The sequence below is a fragment of the Drosophila innubila genome, chromosome X, assembly GCF_004354385.1.
Source record: "Drosophila innubila isolate TH190305 chromosome X, UK_Dinn_1.0, whole genome shotgun sequence".
Taxonomy (NCBI): Eukaryota; Metazoa; Arthropoda; class Insecta; order Diptera; family Drosophilidae; genus Drosophila; species Drosophila innubila.
Window position 1 is genome coordinate 866,554 of NC_047626.1, and position 16,368 is coordinate 882,921.

Genomic DNA, 16,368 nt, shown 5'->3' on the forward strand with positions numbered 1-16,368 from the left:
TGGCTCTCTCCCACTCAGTCACACACACACATACACGCCCACACACACACGCACACAGGAGCGAGTAGAAGCTGAAGCTGTAAAGGGCAACAGCGAAAGCTTTTAATTTTTTTTTATTCCTGCTCTTTTCGAAACGAAGAAGAAGAAGAAGCAAGGTAGAAGAAGATGAAGCATAACAGAAGCCAGTGACGACTCGAACGGGAGTGAAAAGCGTAACTGTTTTCTCCCCAAAAAACGATAAGCGAAAAAAATAAGGAAAAAAAGCGAAAGAAGAAAGTTATACACACGGAAAAATTGCAAGCATTCGATTCGATTTCATTCAGTGAATTGACGCCGCAGTTCGAGTCGAGTCGAGTTCGAGTCGAGTTCGAATCGAGTTCGAGTCCGAGTTCTCTAAAATTGTAAGAAATAAATAATAAATAAAAAGTGTAAATTAAATGCGCGCATAAAATAAGATTTAATATAATTCAGTAACAAGAAAATCAAATTAAATCAAATTTACAGTTGGTCAGAGACGTGTTTCGACAACATCTAAAAATTTACACAATATCTCTTCGGTTTCCTATTTAAAAAGAATAAGAAAAACAAATTTCATTAAAGTTTTGTTAATATAATATTATAAAACAATATTGTTGACAAAACACTTGCTTGACTAACTGTATGCATAAATACAAATCATAAATAAAAATGGCCAACTGAAATTTTTTCTGTTTTATACCTGTAACTGTATAAACTGTGAGTGTGTGAGTGTATGTGTGTTAATTTTTTTTTGTCAACTTCATATTATGTGTGTGTGTTTGTGTGTGTGTATGTGTGTGTGGGTGTGTGTGGGTGTGTGTGTGCAATTATTGCATCTGCAGCAAGTACAGTGACTCTCAGCTCATTTCACCCACTACGCTTACATATTAGAAATTTTAAATGAATTCATCTTACAATGGGGCAAACTAAAATTATTTCGGAGAAATACCTAATATATTATTACAATAGAACCAAAAATGACCAAAAAAACACAAAATAATTATAAAATAATTAAAAAAATATGTATAGCAATAGTAAGAAATTTAACATAACTTTAGTTAGATTTAATATATGATCATTTATAGCATACAATTCGAAAGTTGCGACATGTAGCGTGCGACACTGATAAAAAATTAATAACAAATAGACTACTTTACATTTTTGAATCAAAAAAAATGCAACATTTAGCTGAATCAATGTGCATATATTATTTTTAAATTAGTCGCATTACAATATTCCCTCAGATAAAGCTGAAATCAGAGAATCGAACTGCTCACCGTGAAATCGACTTCTGTTTTTGTAGCGTGCGAATGCATTGGTTTTTTCTAATTTTCTTAAAAATCAACTATTATCCAAAAGCCAATCTTAACAACAATTAAAGTGCTAATTAGTAGCTATAAGTTTCGCCTTTTTTTAAATACCAAAATATTTTGGCATATGTTTTTTTTCTTATTTAAAGCGTTCGAATGTCAAAGTCGCCAGTAGAGAATTGTCTATATATATAAATATATTGACAATATTATGCTTAAGCTTAATAGTTACAGTAAGCTTAGTAATTACAGTGGCTCCTCAAAATGATATTTGTCCTCATGGTAAAACATATCCTATAAAAGCAGTTCCTATAACTAAAAATAAAATAATTACTCCTTCTATTCATGTAGGAGTAAATAAGTATGAACATAAGCTTAAATGTTAATTACCAAGTTTGCGTTTAAAGTTGATTTTTAACTGCTTTCAGTTAAAAGATAAATTAATTTCAAATTTGTAGTATTTAAGAGTTGTGGGTCAAATAAGCTGAGTGTGTGAGTGGGCCACGTGAATCAAACGCGCGCAACACACACACACACACACACATACACACGAATGAAGAAGCAAAGGTACAGAAAGTGACAGTGTGTCCCTAGCAAAGTTTGAGAGTCCAAAGCTGCCAAAACGAACAGCAACAGCGTCGGCGTCAGCGTCGACGGCAACGTCAACGTCAGCGCTTCTTCCATTTCTGAAACTGAATGTGTGTAAATGTGAAAGTGAAATTGAAAATGAATTGAAATAGAAAACGTAATGCAGTTGAATTAACGTTCTCTCACTCTCATACACACTCTCTCTCTCTCTCTCACACACACGCTCTCCTTTAAAGTGCAACAACAAATGAATAACAGCAATAAAAACAGCAACAACAATAAAAAAGCTCAAAAACTGTTGAATATAGAATGACGTTGCAGACAAAAATCAATGTAAAATATAAAGCGATAATAGCAACAACAACTACAGCATCAACAACAACAACAACAGCAAGCCTGCGTCGCACTCATACAAACATACATGCAAACAGACAGACACACATACAATAAGCGCATGCACAAAATACAACACACACAAACGCACAGACGCTACGTGTAGGCAGCGACAGCGACAGAGGCAGCGACAGCAGCAGAACTAGTAACAGAGGCAGTAACAGAGGTAGTAGCAGAGACAGTAACAGAGACAGTAACCGAGGCAGTGATAGCGACAGCGACAGTGGCAGAGACAGCGACAGCGACCGAGGCAGCGACTGCGAAAACGAAACGGCCTAAAAAGGAAGCAATAAGGAATAGGGAGTAAGGAATTGTCAAAGCGAGTATCAACTGCAAAAGTAACAGCAAACAAACAAGCAAAACAAGCAAACAAAGCAATAGCAACAACAACAGTAACAACAACAGCAACAACAACAGCAACAACTACAACAACAACTATAGCAACAACAAGTGTAACAACTGTAACAACAAAAACAGCAACAATTTTGAACACTTATTTTCGACTAGACGCCATTCACAATGAAGCCATCGGATTTGCTGCTAGTGTTGGAAAAGGTAAGCCGAATGCACAGTTACACTGAGTCGAGCAAGTGATTGGACCAAAAAAAAAAAAAGGCACATATTTGTTTTTTGATTTAAAAAAATAGTTAAATTCAATGAAGATTGTTTTTATTTTTATTTCTTTTTAATCATAGACCGAATGCTAAGCTTCAGTTATAGTGACTAAATTTTATTGTATAACAAAAAAAAAAAAAAATAGCAATGTTTATTTAAAATTACGGACCAAATTTGGTTCAAATCAGTCTACTATATCATATGGCTGCCATAGGAAGAATTGAACAAATTTTAAGGATTAATATAAAAATGTATGTTATTTCTGAAGATATCTCAATCAAAACTCGCAAACGATGAATTTTTTGTTGTTTTATGCTTGCTGACCAAATATGTTTCTAATGGATTCACTATATCATATAGCTGGTATTGGAAGAATCAGTCGAAAACTTAATGCAAATAAAAACATTATTTTACGGTAAATATCATATGTATGCTTGTGAGTTTTGTATTAAGTCAAAGCAGTTAGTTGACTTAATGTATGTGGATTTTTTGTGTTGTCAAAAGAATTATTTGACATGCTGTACACTTAATGAGATATGTGTGTGTGTGTTGTGCAAATGAAGCGAATTTGCTGTTGTAATGCTTGCCTTAAAATGTCCATTACGATAGTCACACACACACACATACACACTCTTTTACATAAGTAAGTGTGTGTGTGTGTATGTATGTAGACTCATGCAAATCCATTTGGCTTTGGAGTCGCACACACACACACACACATACAACAACAACGATGTTGAGCCGAAGCGTGCAAAAAAAAACAGATACCCTGTGGGAGCATACGTTTAGGGGTGGGGAAGGGGTAGGGGTCGCCGAGGGGAAGCGAGCTTAGGTATGTGGGCAGCACTAAAAGTAGAGGTACACAGAAAAAAATGATTCCCTATGCAAATGTTGAAAAATACGAAGTTCAGAACACGAAAATTAAAAAAAAAAAAAGTAAAACAATACTAGGAAGTATTTAGTTTAGACATAAAAACTAGTCGGCATCCCAACCATAGAATACCCGCTCTTATTTCAATATATATATTAAAGTATTTTAATGAATATTAAAGTACTTTACTGCATACTTTTGGGTGCTTGTATTGCCTTAACTTTTAATAACTTTGGTTAGCTATTACTGCCGTTCTAATTGTCCGATCTTGCTGCGGTTAAGTGAGATAATAAATAATATTAATAGATAATGTTAATAACCATAAAAAAGACTAGGAAAGACCAAATTAAGGAATATTTTTATTAGGAAATAAACATATGTATTGTTTAGTTGAATTTCCTAGAATTTCTTAGATTTTTTTCCTTTTTTTTTTTGTAATTCCTTAAGAAATATTCGGAATTCGTATGAGGTAACCTTAAATAATGCATGCTAAAATCAAGGCTTAGATGTTGGACTAAATTCTTAAAAGGATTTTTTTTTCTGTGTTGTTGAAGTAGGGTAGTGGTAGGGGTAGGAGTGTAGGGGAAGGAAAGAGGAGCATTTTGACTCTGCTGCCTTATCTTTACGGCTATGTCTTTCTCTCTCTTTTCTCTGTCTCTGTTGTTGCCCAGTTTAGAGTCTCGCTGGACCATTCTACCGCCTTCGCCTCCCCCTCACTTCACCCTTCCATGCATATTTATATCACGTCGCATATATGTGTATGTGTGTGTGTGTGTGTGTGTGTGTCCACTTTGGTGGCAAGTTGAATTCTTGGCGCTTTTTTAATTTTTATTTTTCACCTACAATTTCCACTTGCAGCAGCAAAAACTGAGATTTTCACAGTAATCGAACAGCTTTTCCTAATGAATAGCTCAACAAGTTTATTTAGAAATTTGTTCTTTTAATAAAATAAATAAAAAAAAAAAAAAAATAGAAATAAATGGAAATGAAATGAACTTGATAAAGAAATAATATTAATACTCAAATATATACTAATAAAATAGAATAGATTAAAAAGATTGATTCCATATTGTTATTATATTTATATTTAAAAATGTATAAAATTGCATTAAATGAAATGTAGTATTAGAAAATAATGGAAATCAATTTATTTTCTTATATAGACTATTACAGAAAGAAAAATATTTAAAATGAACCATAAAAACGAATTTAAAACTAAAGCTTACAAATTTTCTCCTTTAAAAAGTATTAATATTTTGTTAAAAATATTTATTTTCTTTTTTATTTTATTATATTGTCTATAGCTCTTGAAATAGCTGAATAGTTTTTTCATTGAATAAAACTATTTTTAAATATTTTAAGATGAATACATGATTTTGTATTATGTCAAAACATTTTCTTCAGAAGCTGTTTATAAGCACTGCATGATGAAAATATAAATAAATAAAGAAATTGAATTGTATTTAAACGAAAGCCAGTAGTGATTTCCTTAAATATAAATTATAAGAAAATCCTTTGATAAAGTTAAGTTGCACTTGGAGTAAGCTGGAAAATATTCAATCAAACTGGTAACCGTACTGTAAAATGCTCGCATTACAACATAAATTGTTTTCTGAGAAAATAACTCATACGCATATTACGCATACAACCCATTGACCAACATTATTGCCTTGAATTGAAGAAGAAGCAGCAGGAGATACAGGATAAGAAGAAGCAGCAGCAGGAGAAAACAGCAGGAGGCGCTTTTTGAATCAAGTTTCATTTTGTTGGAATTTGATGAGAGGCCACAATGAGAAAAGAGAAAAAAACATTCTTCCATCACTTGTTGTTGACCTTTTCCTTCCATATACATATATATATTTTTTCTTTATAATGCATTTGACATTCTCATTAAGACTTCATTAGATTCCGGACTGCAAATGTGCAGCTTGTCACTGCACTTTATATTTAGCATACACATTGAAAATACCCATAGTAAAGTTTATTGTCTTTTTAACTAAATTTTAGCAATATTGAAAACGCTAATCAACTATTTCGACATTTTCCTTGTGAAAATTTTGCAACACTGTAAAAATTTTAAAGTAATCTCATCCAAAAAATTCATTTAAGGCTTTCTCTTTTAATTTTAGTTTGTAAAATGTTACGAAAATAATAGGCAATTGCTAGAAATTTAAAGCTTTTGGGAAATGTTTTATATTAAGCACATCACTAGAATTCAGTTAAGCCTTTTTAGGTATAAGATTATTCTGACTTTATAATAAACAAATTCTTTTCAAATTTTAAGTTCAAAATGTTTAAAATTTACTCTATATAATTTAGAAAAAAAGTTGGTTCATTTTAAGCTGATTTTTAAAATTTGCTGCTGAAAATTAATTTTTTGATGGCGCTTTTAGTGTACGGTTTTGATAACCGAAATAGGAATAAGGTTATATAGAGTAATATAAATTAAATAATATTATCTAGAATAATTATACTTAATCGCAATATGATCGGACTGATAAAACAGCAGTTATGGCGGTTTTAAATTAGAAAAGTACTCGCCTTAAAGTATGCAGCAGTTTTTTTTCGAGTGTAGCAACTCAGTTAATGTTACACAACATGCTCGCCCACTGTTGCATGCAACATACAGTGTACATATGTATATGTAGATGTATATATAGATACAGATACACAGTCATATCCTGTATCCTGGCAGGACATCATGGCCTTTAGTGTGCTGCGTAGGCCGCTGAAAAAAACTTGTTGCAAATATCGATTGTTAGGCTTGTGGTTGCTGCAGAAACTCACAGCATAGATAGGGCGATAGGGAGGAGGAAAAGGGAAGGGTGAGAGGAAGAGGAGTGAACTGAAGTGAAGGGAAGGCAACTTGAGGGGGACGCTAAAAGGCATTTCAATTTGCTCTTATCATGGCCGTTGGCATTGAGCGTACTCGACTTTTAACAAGTTTTTTTTTTACGAATTTACCCTGTAACTTCCGCAAAAGGGTAGTCCTAGCCAATCAAATGATTATATTTATAAATATTTAACAATAAAAATTCAATCAAAATTCTATTAAACAATAGGGTTTAAAATAAATGAATAAAACCAAGCCTGCAAACCAGTTCTAAACAGAATTAGTTTACAAATTCAAGAAAGCAAATTAAAACAATAAAAATTTTTTTGTATTTAATTAAAGAAAAGCTCGAACTTTGCGAATATAAGCGAATAGGTTAACTCCTATTTTTTCTTTACTTTTTTTTAAATATTATAATGCTCATTTGCTGGAAACTGTGAATGTAATATTGTAAATTGTTAATATAAATAAATTTATACAGGAAAAATTTTTTGGTGACAAAAATTGAAAAAGAAAAATTTCTGAATTGTTACATTTGAATGCTTTTTACAGGGTATTTTCTAAAAAAGCAGCTTAAGTTGCTACTGCGACATTTTCAAATATTACCTTTTATAATTTTAAAATTGCCAGAAATTCTGGAAAAATGTGATTAAATTTGTATAAGAAAAAATGCATTTTGTGGTGTTTACAGGGTATTTTCTAGTAAAGCCACCGGCCACGTTTTTAAATATTTTCTCTTATATTTTTCTTGCCCGCTGGGGAGCCTCGAATCTCAATGCCACTTGCGTCTTTCATGTGCAAGAAATAAAAAAGAATAAAAAAAAAAATAAGAAAAAAGAAAACGCAGAACGCAATACGCAAAACGGCTTCCAGTTCATTTGACGTCCACTCAAGTATGAAACCAATTAAACCAATGCTTTCTTCTCTTTCTCTTTCCCTCTACTTTTCTCTTTCTCTTTTCTTTTCTATCTGTTGATGATTTGTAGGTCAAGTTCAGGGTGCCATTGCCACCGGGTGTCAGCTCCACAACACTGCTGCCGAAACTCATACGCACCAAGGATGTGAAGCAGCTGCAGGATGGAAATGCACAGCCCACAAAGCCCAAGCTAACGGTATGATAACTTTTGTATATATACATATATATCAGAGCTCGCAAATTGTAGTCAACACATATTTTTCAAACTGTCTGTTTAGCTCAAAAACCAGCAAATCAAATAATACTTAATTTTAAAGTGTCTGAGCAGTTACAAATTAGACTAACACTTTTGTACAAGCTTACATCAAAAAAGTGTTTAATGAGCGAATAACGTGTTTAGTAAAAATTAAAAAAATTAAAAAAAATAAATAAAAAATAAAAAATAAAAAATGAGAACTACATATAAGGTTAAATAAAATAAAAATTAATTAATTTAATATTAACTTATTTGTAACATGTGATTATAAATACACTAAAATATATCCTATATTAGGCATAATATTTTATATTGTATTGTAACACACTGAATACTTAAGATTGTTTATTAGAGCTAAAGAAGTATTGTGAGTAGTGCCTTAAATAATAAGAATAATTATATTACTAGCTCTGGGAAGTAACTAAAAAATATATAAACAAATTTAATAAACAAAAATTTATTGCATGAGTAATAACAGCAGAAAACAGAACATAAAACGGTAGTGCCCGAGAGCCGTACAATGTGTTAAGCAATATTTGCGAGCTCTTTTATATATGTATACTGCTTTAGAACATACTACTTACTTTAACAAGCCCAATAATGATGTTTAGAAATGTCTCAACACCCTCGATCTGACCTCATTGGGCATTGGGTCGTGCTGCGGTACCGGCATGTACCTCGTTGCCGGCATGGTGGCTCAGAGAATGGCTGGACCCGGTGTGGTAATTAGTTTTATTATAGCAGCGATCGCGAGTATTTTCTCAGGTAAGTGCTGAAAAACCCTTCCTTACTCAAATTCTTTCTTACTTCAAATTCTTTCGTTCTTATTTCTTCTTCTAGGCGCTTGCTATGCGGAATTTGGCGTTCGTGTGCCACACACATCCGGCTCGGCCTATATGTATTCATATGTGGCAGTTGGAGAATTTGTAGCTTTTATAATTGGTTGGAACATGATATTGGAATATCTAATAGGTAAGTGCTCACCATCGTATTAAAGCTCTAGTTTACTATTAATTAATGTCTTTGTTTCCTCGGTTTTTTTTCCTTTATAGGAACAAGTGCCTGTGCCTGTGCGTTAAGTTCTAGTTTTGATTCGTTGACTGGCAATGCGATTGCGACTGCGATGAGCGAGTCTATTGGCACGATATTCGGTGAGTTGGTACTAGAAAGACGAATTAAATAAAATACAAATGCAGAAAAAATTAACTGGCCAAACCATGATCAGAATGACATTCCTTTTAACAATCGTTTCAGTTTTGACAAAGTTATGAAAGTTTAAAGCTGGTCAGACTTAGGATCCATCCACTTTACAAGTCAATATTTTGTTCAATTTCACATGATTTTTTACAAAAAAATTAAAGGTCTAAGAATCAAGTTAAAACTGTTGTTTTATACTAATTTCGATATAAGGAGTTGATTAAAAGTGAAAACTTGAGATTTAAAATTTTCAATTTTCAAAATTTCAAAGGGGGGACCCTTACCATCGAACCCAAGATTTAGAGAAAAATAATTTTTTTTACAAAATTAATGAAATTTGAATGCAGAATGAATTTAAAGGCCAAGCCATAATCAAAATGACATTCCTTTTAAAAATCGGGTTAGTTTTGCCAAAGTTATGGAAGTTTGAAGCTGGTCAGACTTAGGGTCCATCCACTTTACAAGTCAATATTTTTGTTCAATTTCACATGATTTTTTACAAGAAAATGAAATGTCTCAGAATCAAGTTTAAAGTGTTGTTTTATACTAATTTCGATATAAGGAGTTGATTAAAAGTGAAAACTTGAGATTTAAAATTTTCAATTTTCAAAATATCAAAGGGGGGACTCTTAGCATCGAACCCAAGATTTTGAGGAAAACAATTTTTGATACTAAATTAATTAAATTTGAATGTAGAATGAATTTAGTGGCCAAACCATAATCAAAATGACATTCCATTCGAAAATCGGTTCAGTTTTGACAAAGTTATGAAAGTTTAAAGCTGGTCAGACTTAGGATCCATCCACTTTACAAGTCAATATTTTTGTTCAATTTCACATGATTTTTTACAAGAAAATGAAATGTCTTAGAATTAAGTTTAAAGTGTTGTTTTATACTAATTTCGATATAAGGAGTTGATTAAAAGTGAAAACTTGAGATTTAAAATTTTCAATTTTCAAAATATCAAAGGGGGGACCCTTAGCATTGAAAAACTGAAACCAAAGTCTAGAGGGAATCATATTTTTAACGAAATTTATTTAAAATTGAAATGCAAAATGAATTTAATAAATACATAGTTTATTTTTGGAATGACTTTTTACATTAATTAGAATATTTGGAATATTTTAATGTTTATTGATTGTTTTAATGAAATGCTGTGTTTTTTAGGCAAACCACCTGATTTCATTGCCTTTGGCATAACACTCATGATGACCTGCGTTCTGGCGATGGGCGCCAGTAAATCAGTTATTTTTAATCACACTCTAAATGCCATCAATCTGGCAACGTGGGTTTTTGTTATGGCCGCCGGTCTCTTCTATGTGGATACCAAGACGTGGTCTGAGCATCAGGGATTTTTGCCCTACGGCTGGGGTGGTGTAAGTATAACATCTAAATCGATTTTCATTTCAATTTCACATATTTTCTCTCTGTATTTTCCCAATTGAAGGTCTTCTCGGGGGCTGCCACATGTTTCTATGCATTTATTGGTTTCGATATTATCGCAACCACCGGCGAGGAGGCTCACAATCCCCAAAAGAGCATACCGAAGGCCATTGTGGGTTCCCTAGTTGTTGTCCTTATTGCCTACGTCACCGTTAGTCTAGTCCTTACTTTAGTCGGTGAGTATCACAAAATAAAATCACACAAAAATATTGAAAAAATAAGAAAACTTATTTTATATTTTTATTTTTAATTAATCAAATTAGTAAATTATATCAAAAATATTGAAATGACTAAAAAACATCTGCCAAGAATAAAATTGAAAATATATAAATTCGATAGTACTGTCAGAAAGACTAAAAATACATTAATTGGTATGTGCATTTTATTCTTATAAAAAAAATTAAATTATACTACAATTTATAGCTAAAAATTGAAATTAAATTTGATTTTATATTTTGTTCAAAAAAAAGTAGTTTTCAATTAAATAAGTTTCACAATAAAATTGTCTCAGTTATGTTGTCTGAAAATTTTAGCCTCATAGGTCTTATAGTTTGGGTTGTGCAATGATCAGTGAGTGAGTGTGTGAATAAACGAGGACAAAGAGTTTTTTTAGATATAGATTAAATATTATTTCATAATATGCAGTCAAGGAATTAAGACTTGTTTTTACTTGAATAAATATCAATTAATAAATATTATTTTTTACTATCATAATTTGCAGTGCCGTATGATCACATCAATGTTGGAGCCGCACTTGTCCAGATGTGGTCCTATGTGAATGCCCCCAAGTGTCGAGCTGTGGTTGCAGTTGGAGCTACCGCCGGACTCTCGGTGGCTATGTTTGGATCCATGTTTCCCATGCCGCGTGTCATCTATGCGATGGCCCAGGACGGCTTGATTTTTAGGTAAGTCGGGTTACTACCTTAAAAAAAATATGTATATAAAATGTATGGCTCAAAACCTTTTATATGATATATATTCTCTTGGACACATATTTATATCGATTATAAAAATTACAAAAATATCTTTAAATTCATTTTTAAATTAAAATTGAAAATAAGAGTTATAGTTTAAGTTTTATATAAAAATTGAAATATAATAAAAATTTGTTTTGCATTTTTAAAATTATTTTTAATAATTAAGTTTCATAAGTTATACTTGAAAAATCTATACACATTAAACTCTTTGTCCTGACTCACTCACTCACTGACTGATCATTGCACAGCCCAAATCATAAGACCTAGAAATAATTTTTTTTTTTTAATATATATATGTACATAAAACTCTTTGTCCTGACTCACTCACACACTGACTGATCATTGCACAGCCCAAACGATAAGACCTAGAAATAATTTTTTTTTTTTGTAAATATATACATAAAACTCTTTGTCCTGACTCACTCACACACTGACTGACTGACTGATCATTGCACAGCTTTAACCATAAGACCTAGTAAAAAATATTATTATTTTTTAATTGTCTATATATATAACTCTTTGTCCTAGCTCACTCACTCACAAACTATAAGACCTAGAAATAATTATTTTTTTTTGTAAATTATATATACATAAAACTCTTTGTCCTGACTCACTCACACACTGACTGACTGACTGATCATTGCACAGCCCAAGCCATAAGACTTGGAAATAATTATTTTTTTTTGTAAATATATACATAAAACTCTTTGTCCTGACTCACTCACACACTGACTGACTGACTGATCATTGCACAGCTTTAACCATAAGACCTAGTAATAAATATGTTTTTTTTTAAATTATATATATATATAACTCTTTGTCCTAGCTCACTCCCTCACTGACTGACTGATCATTGCACAGCTTTAACCATAAGACCTAGTAATAAATATGTTTTTTTTTAAATTATATATATATATAACTCTTTGTCCTAGCTCACTCCCTCACTGACTGACTGATCATTGCACAGCGCAAAGCAAAAGACCTAGTAACAAATATATTTTTTTGCAGGCAACTGTCGCATCTGTGGCAGAGGACAAATGTGCCTGGACTGGCGACTATTGGCAGTGGACTGGCAGCCGCTTTGGTAGCACTCACCGTTCGGCTGGACATTCTGGTGGAGATGATGTCGATTGGGACACTGTTGGCCTATACCCTGGTGTCCACCTGTGTGCTCGTGTTGCGCTATCAGCCGCACAGCACATCGTTGGTGGAACTGTTACCGGCTCAATTGAGGACACCACTGGCTCCTGGTACGGCAACGGATCCTCATGCCCGGCCGTCCGAGGTGCTGGAGCCGAATAAGCTGACCATTAAGCGGGTGACACGCGGCATGTCCGATTCGGATGATTCGTTTATCGATGACAGTCCCGAAGGTTATTTGGGCGGTCGGGATGATCAGTTTCTGGTGTCGGATCGATCGGAGAATAAGTTTTATGGCAGTGTTCATGGTGCACCAACTGGACCCACTGGACAGGCAACCGCATTCGATACGATGGGTTTGAATTTCATCTCGCGTAAGATACACGATTATGCGTATCTGTGTCCCGGATTCTTTCCCTGGATTAATCCCGGCCAGGCGACCACCGAAAGTGGTATGTACTTGCTACTATCTATACACTAAACAACCAAATAAATATATATATAATGTGATATATATAATGTATAATAAAATATAGTATTTGTGTATTAACTTTCGATCATATAACAATTCATATTGTCAATCAACTATAACAACAACACTGTGATTTAACTAAAAAAATTTAATATAGTAAAACTGAAGGTGTATTTTAAATTAAATTATTGTATTTAGTTTCACTTTAAATCAATTATCTTTATTAGAATACAATTTAGTTAACTAACATAGGTTTCACATATTTTTTATGAAATTTAAATTACACAATACATTAGTATCAGCTATTTTGTGTACAAATTTTAGGCTTCCAGCTCTTACGGTTTGGGCATCACAAAAATCAGTCAGTCAGTCAGAAAAAGAGCTTTTTTTATATTTACTTTACAATACTGAAACTGTTCTAGCACTGATAAATTAAGATCTTATTTATTTTAAGAAGATTAAAATGAACATTTAAAAATCACCTCAAACATTAAAAATTTTATGTAAAAATAGTTGAATCAAAGTGTTAATAGTAAGTAAAACATATTTTTTTTTCACTTAGCGAAGGTAATTTAAAATTTGCCTAAAATCTACAGCTCGTAATACAAATTTGAAATTGAAAATATTAAAATTATTATACGTTATGCTCTTTTGCTTTCTCTCATTTCTTTACGACATCAACACGAAAACCAAAAACAAAAAAATTCCTTAAACAATTCGAACTCGAAAACGAACTCGAACTCGAAAACAGGCATGTATGTCACGAAACTAGTTGGAATCATGTTTGGTCTCATATTCTTCTTGGATTTGTTCGCTGCCATCGGTTGGTCCGGCGGCCTCGCCATCTTCATTTATATCATTTTATTTATCGGCATATTTGTGATATTATTGATTATATCAAGACAACCACAGAATAGGTAAAGATCTTAATTCTCTTCTTAATTCCTGCTCCCCACTTTCTTTCTCTCTCTCTCTCTCTCTCTAACTCTGATTTCCATTTAATTTTGACAAATTCTCAAATTCTCATCGCATTAAAATGTGTTTTTTGTGTAATTTCACAGATATGCACTCGCGTTCCTTACGCCTGGACTTCCATTTATTCCGGCTATCGCAATAACTGTTAACATTTATTTAATATTTAAGCTAAGCATACTGACCCTAATTAGGTTCACCGTCTGGATGTCCCTCGGCTTCATCATGTACTTCTACTACGGCATCACGCACAGCAGCCTCGAGCAGACCACCGATGAGCTGGAACTCCATGTCGACAAGGATTATGTGAGTACTTTCTTTATCTTTTTACCAACAAAACCATTCTTAATATTCGACCCATACACTGATAACAAAACAAGTGGACGGTTACAGTCGAGCACGCTCGACTCTGTACTGAAGTTGATTTTCGTCCAATTGTTCCTATGGAACTGAATTACACCAAATTTGGTCAGAATGTACAAAACCAAGTTAAATGAATATTCTATCAGTTTTGTTAAGATATCTCAACAAACAAAAAAAAGTTTACTAAAACTTCATTTTTGACGTATCGTTCTTATGGCAGCTATATGATATAGAGACCCGATATCCTACATACCAAGTTTAAAGTCTCTAGCTCTTATGGTTTCTGAGATTAACGCTTTCAAACAGACGGAAAGACAGACGGACAGACAGACGGACAGATAGACGGACAGACAGACGGACAGACAGACGGACAGACAGACGGACAGACAGACGGACCGACAGACGGACAGACAGACGGACAGACAGACGGACAGACAGACGGACGGACAGACAGACGGACAGACAGACGGACTTAAATTTTTTTTTTTTAAATACCAAAATTAAATTCCGTCAAATATCCAGCAGGCACGTTCTTTTTGATTGTGTGCAATATATGAATCAGGCATGTTATTATGGAAAAGTTTATAATATGGGGAAATGTGAAAAACATTGATGAAAATATCTATTAATGGTACAGTCTTTTTTTTAAGTTAGTTTTTCTTAAAATTTCGAAAATTACCTTGATTGAAATTACCTTGAAATATTAAATATAAAAACTAAATACATTTCCCAATTCTACACAAAATTTAACTTTTGTAGAGCAAAAACGTAGATGACAAGGCCGTTTGGGATCAGCAATCGTATAATCAGACACACGAACCCGTCTGGGCCAGCAAGGAAATTAAGCAGCCCACAAGTGAGTTAGGAAATTAATTAAAATTTTGAAGAGTATTCTTCTTCAACTCTTTATCTATGTCTGCTTTTATAGAGCAACGTTATAGCTATGGAAAGACTTCGACATCGACATCATCCAATGCTGGCTCAAAGAATCCTCCAAATGCTGGTAACAAGTCTGGTAAATCAACAGAAACGGGTGCAGCGAGAGAACCTGGAACTGGAACACATGGAACGACGGGAAATTCATCCGGACGTAAACTTGAGCATCAATATACTGGACAGTTTAGCATGTTTGTGGATGAAGGACAATTCCCCACGTGGGATGACTAAAAACATGCTTAACAACATTCCCGAATCGATTAAAAAACAATAACTACTGTAGGGTTGGTACAGCTACCGTCTGATGTACCGTTTTGTGATCGTTAGTTCCCCAATCAGTTGTTAAACAGTTAAATCCTATCGGAAATTGAATCACAACCCAGTCAAGTCAAAAACACTCAAAACTATCTACACTGGAAGCTGGAAATAGTGATTAAAATTAGTTTTGATTCAATTATTTTACATTAGTTGATTTGAAAATCGGCAAAAAAAAAAAATCATCATGTTGTATTATTTTATTTGGAAGTTTAACATTTAAGCAAGTAGTAAATCCCTTTCAAGTTTGCTTCAATTTAATCTTTAGATTTTTTTTAATGACTTGCAATTTATTTGGTATTTTTTACTAAAAAATTAAATGCAGTGTTGGCGCCAGCCAGACGCACAAGCAAAATTCTGCAATAAGAAAATAAAAGCAGTGATAAATTTTTAAAAGATTTACTAGAAAAATTCAACAAAATTGAAATTTCCAAAAAATTTGGTAATATTTGAGAAACTTAACCAAAAAACACAAAAATTTGTTTTTTACTAGAATTTTTTTTTTAGTTAAGAGGTGCTTAACTAATATATGTATTGTCACTATTTTCAGCCTAGTCGACACTCACCTCACATACAATACCTAATCGACCTTAACGATCCCAACAAGCTACCTATTGAATCTAACCTAACCTAACTTTGCGTATAGAGAAAGAGAGAGCTGGCAACCAATACCTGTAAATATGATTAGACTTATTAAGTTTATATATATACAAATATATATACATGCATATATACTATATATATATATACAAG

At 32.9% G+C, this 16,368-nt stretch overlaps 1 protein-coding gene and 1 long non-coding RNA gene across 2 annotated transcripts; both read left to right on the plus strand.

The window, feature by feature from the left end:
- The first annotated feature begins 141 nt into the window (after nucleotides 1-141).
- On the plus strand, nucleotides 142-2,238 carry LOC117791270. The gene is made up of 2 exons (XR_004618038.1): nucleotides 142-401; nucleotides 2,153-2,238. It is a non-coding gene; the product is annotated as an uncharacterized LOC117791270 (long non-coding RNA).
- Nucleotides 2,239-2,751: 513 nt separating this feature from the next.
- On the plus strand, nucleotides 2,752-15,783 carry LOC117790143 (probable cationic amino acid transporter). Its single transcript, XM_034629445.1, has 13 exons — nucleotides 2,752-2,864; nucleotides 7,615-7,740; nucleotides 8,412-8,565; nucleotides 8,641-8,772; nucleotides 8,853-8,951; nucleotides 10,165-10,373; nucleotides 10,445-10,616; nucleotides 11,162-11,345; nucleotides 12,426-13,009; nucleotides 13,781-13,946; nucleotides 14,091-14,307; nucleotides 15,124-15,220; nucleotides 15,293-15,783. The coding sequence occupies exons 1-13, from the start codon at nucleotides 2,829-2,831 to the stop codon at nucleotides 15,529-15,531; spliced, it is 2,415 nt and encodes an 804-aa protein (XP_034485336.1). The 5' UTR covers nucleotides 2,752-2,828; the 3' UTR covers nucleotides 15,532-15,783.
- Nucleotides 15,784-16,368: the final 585 nt, after the last annotated feature.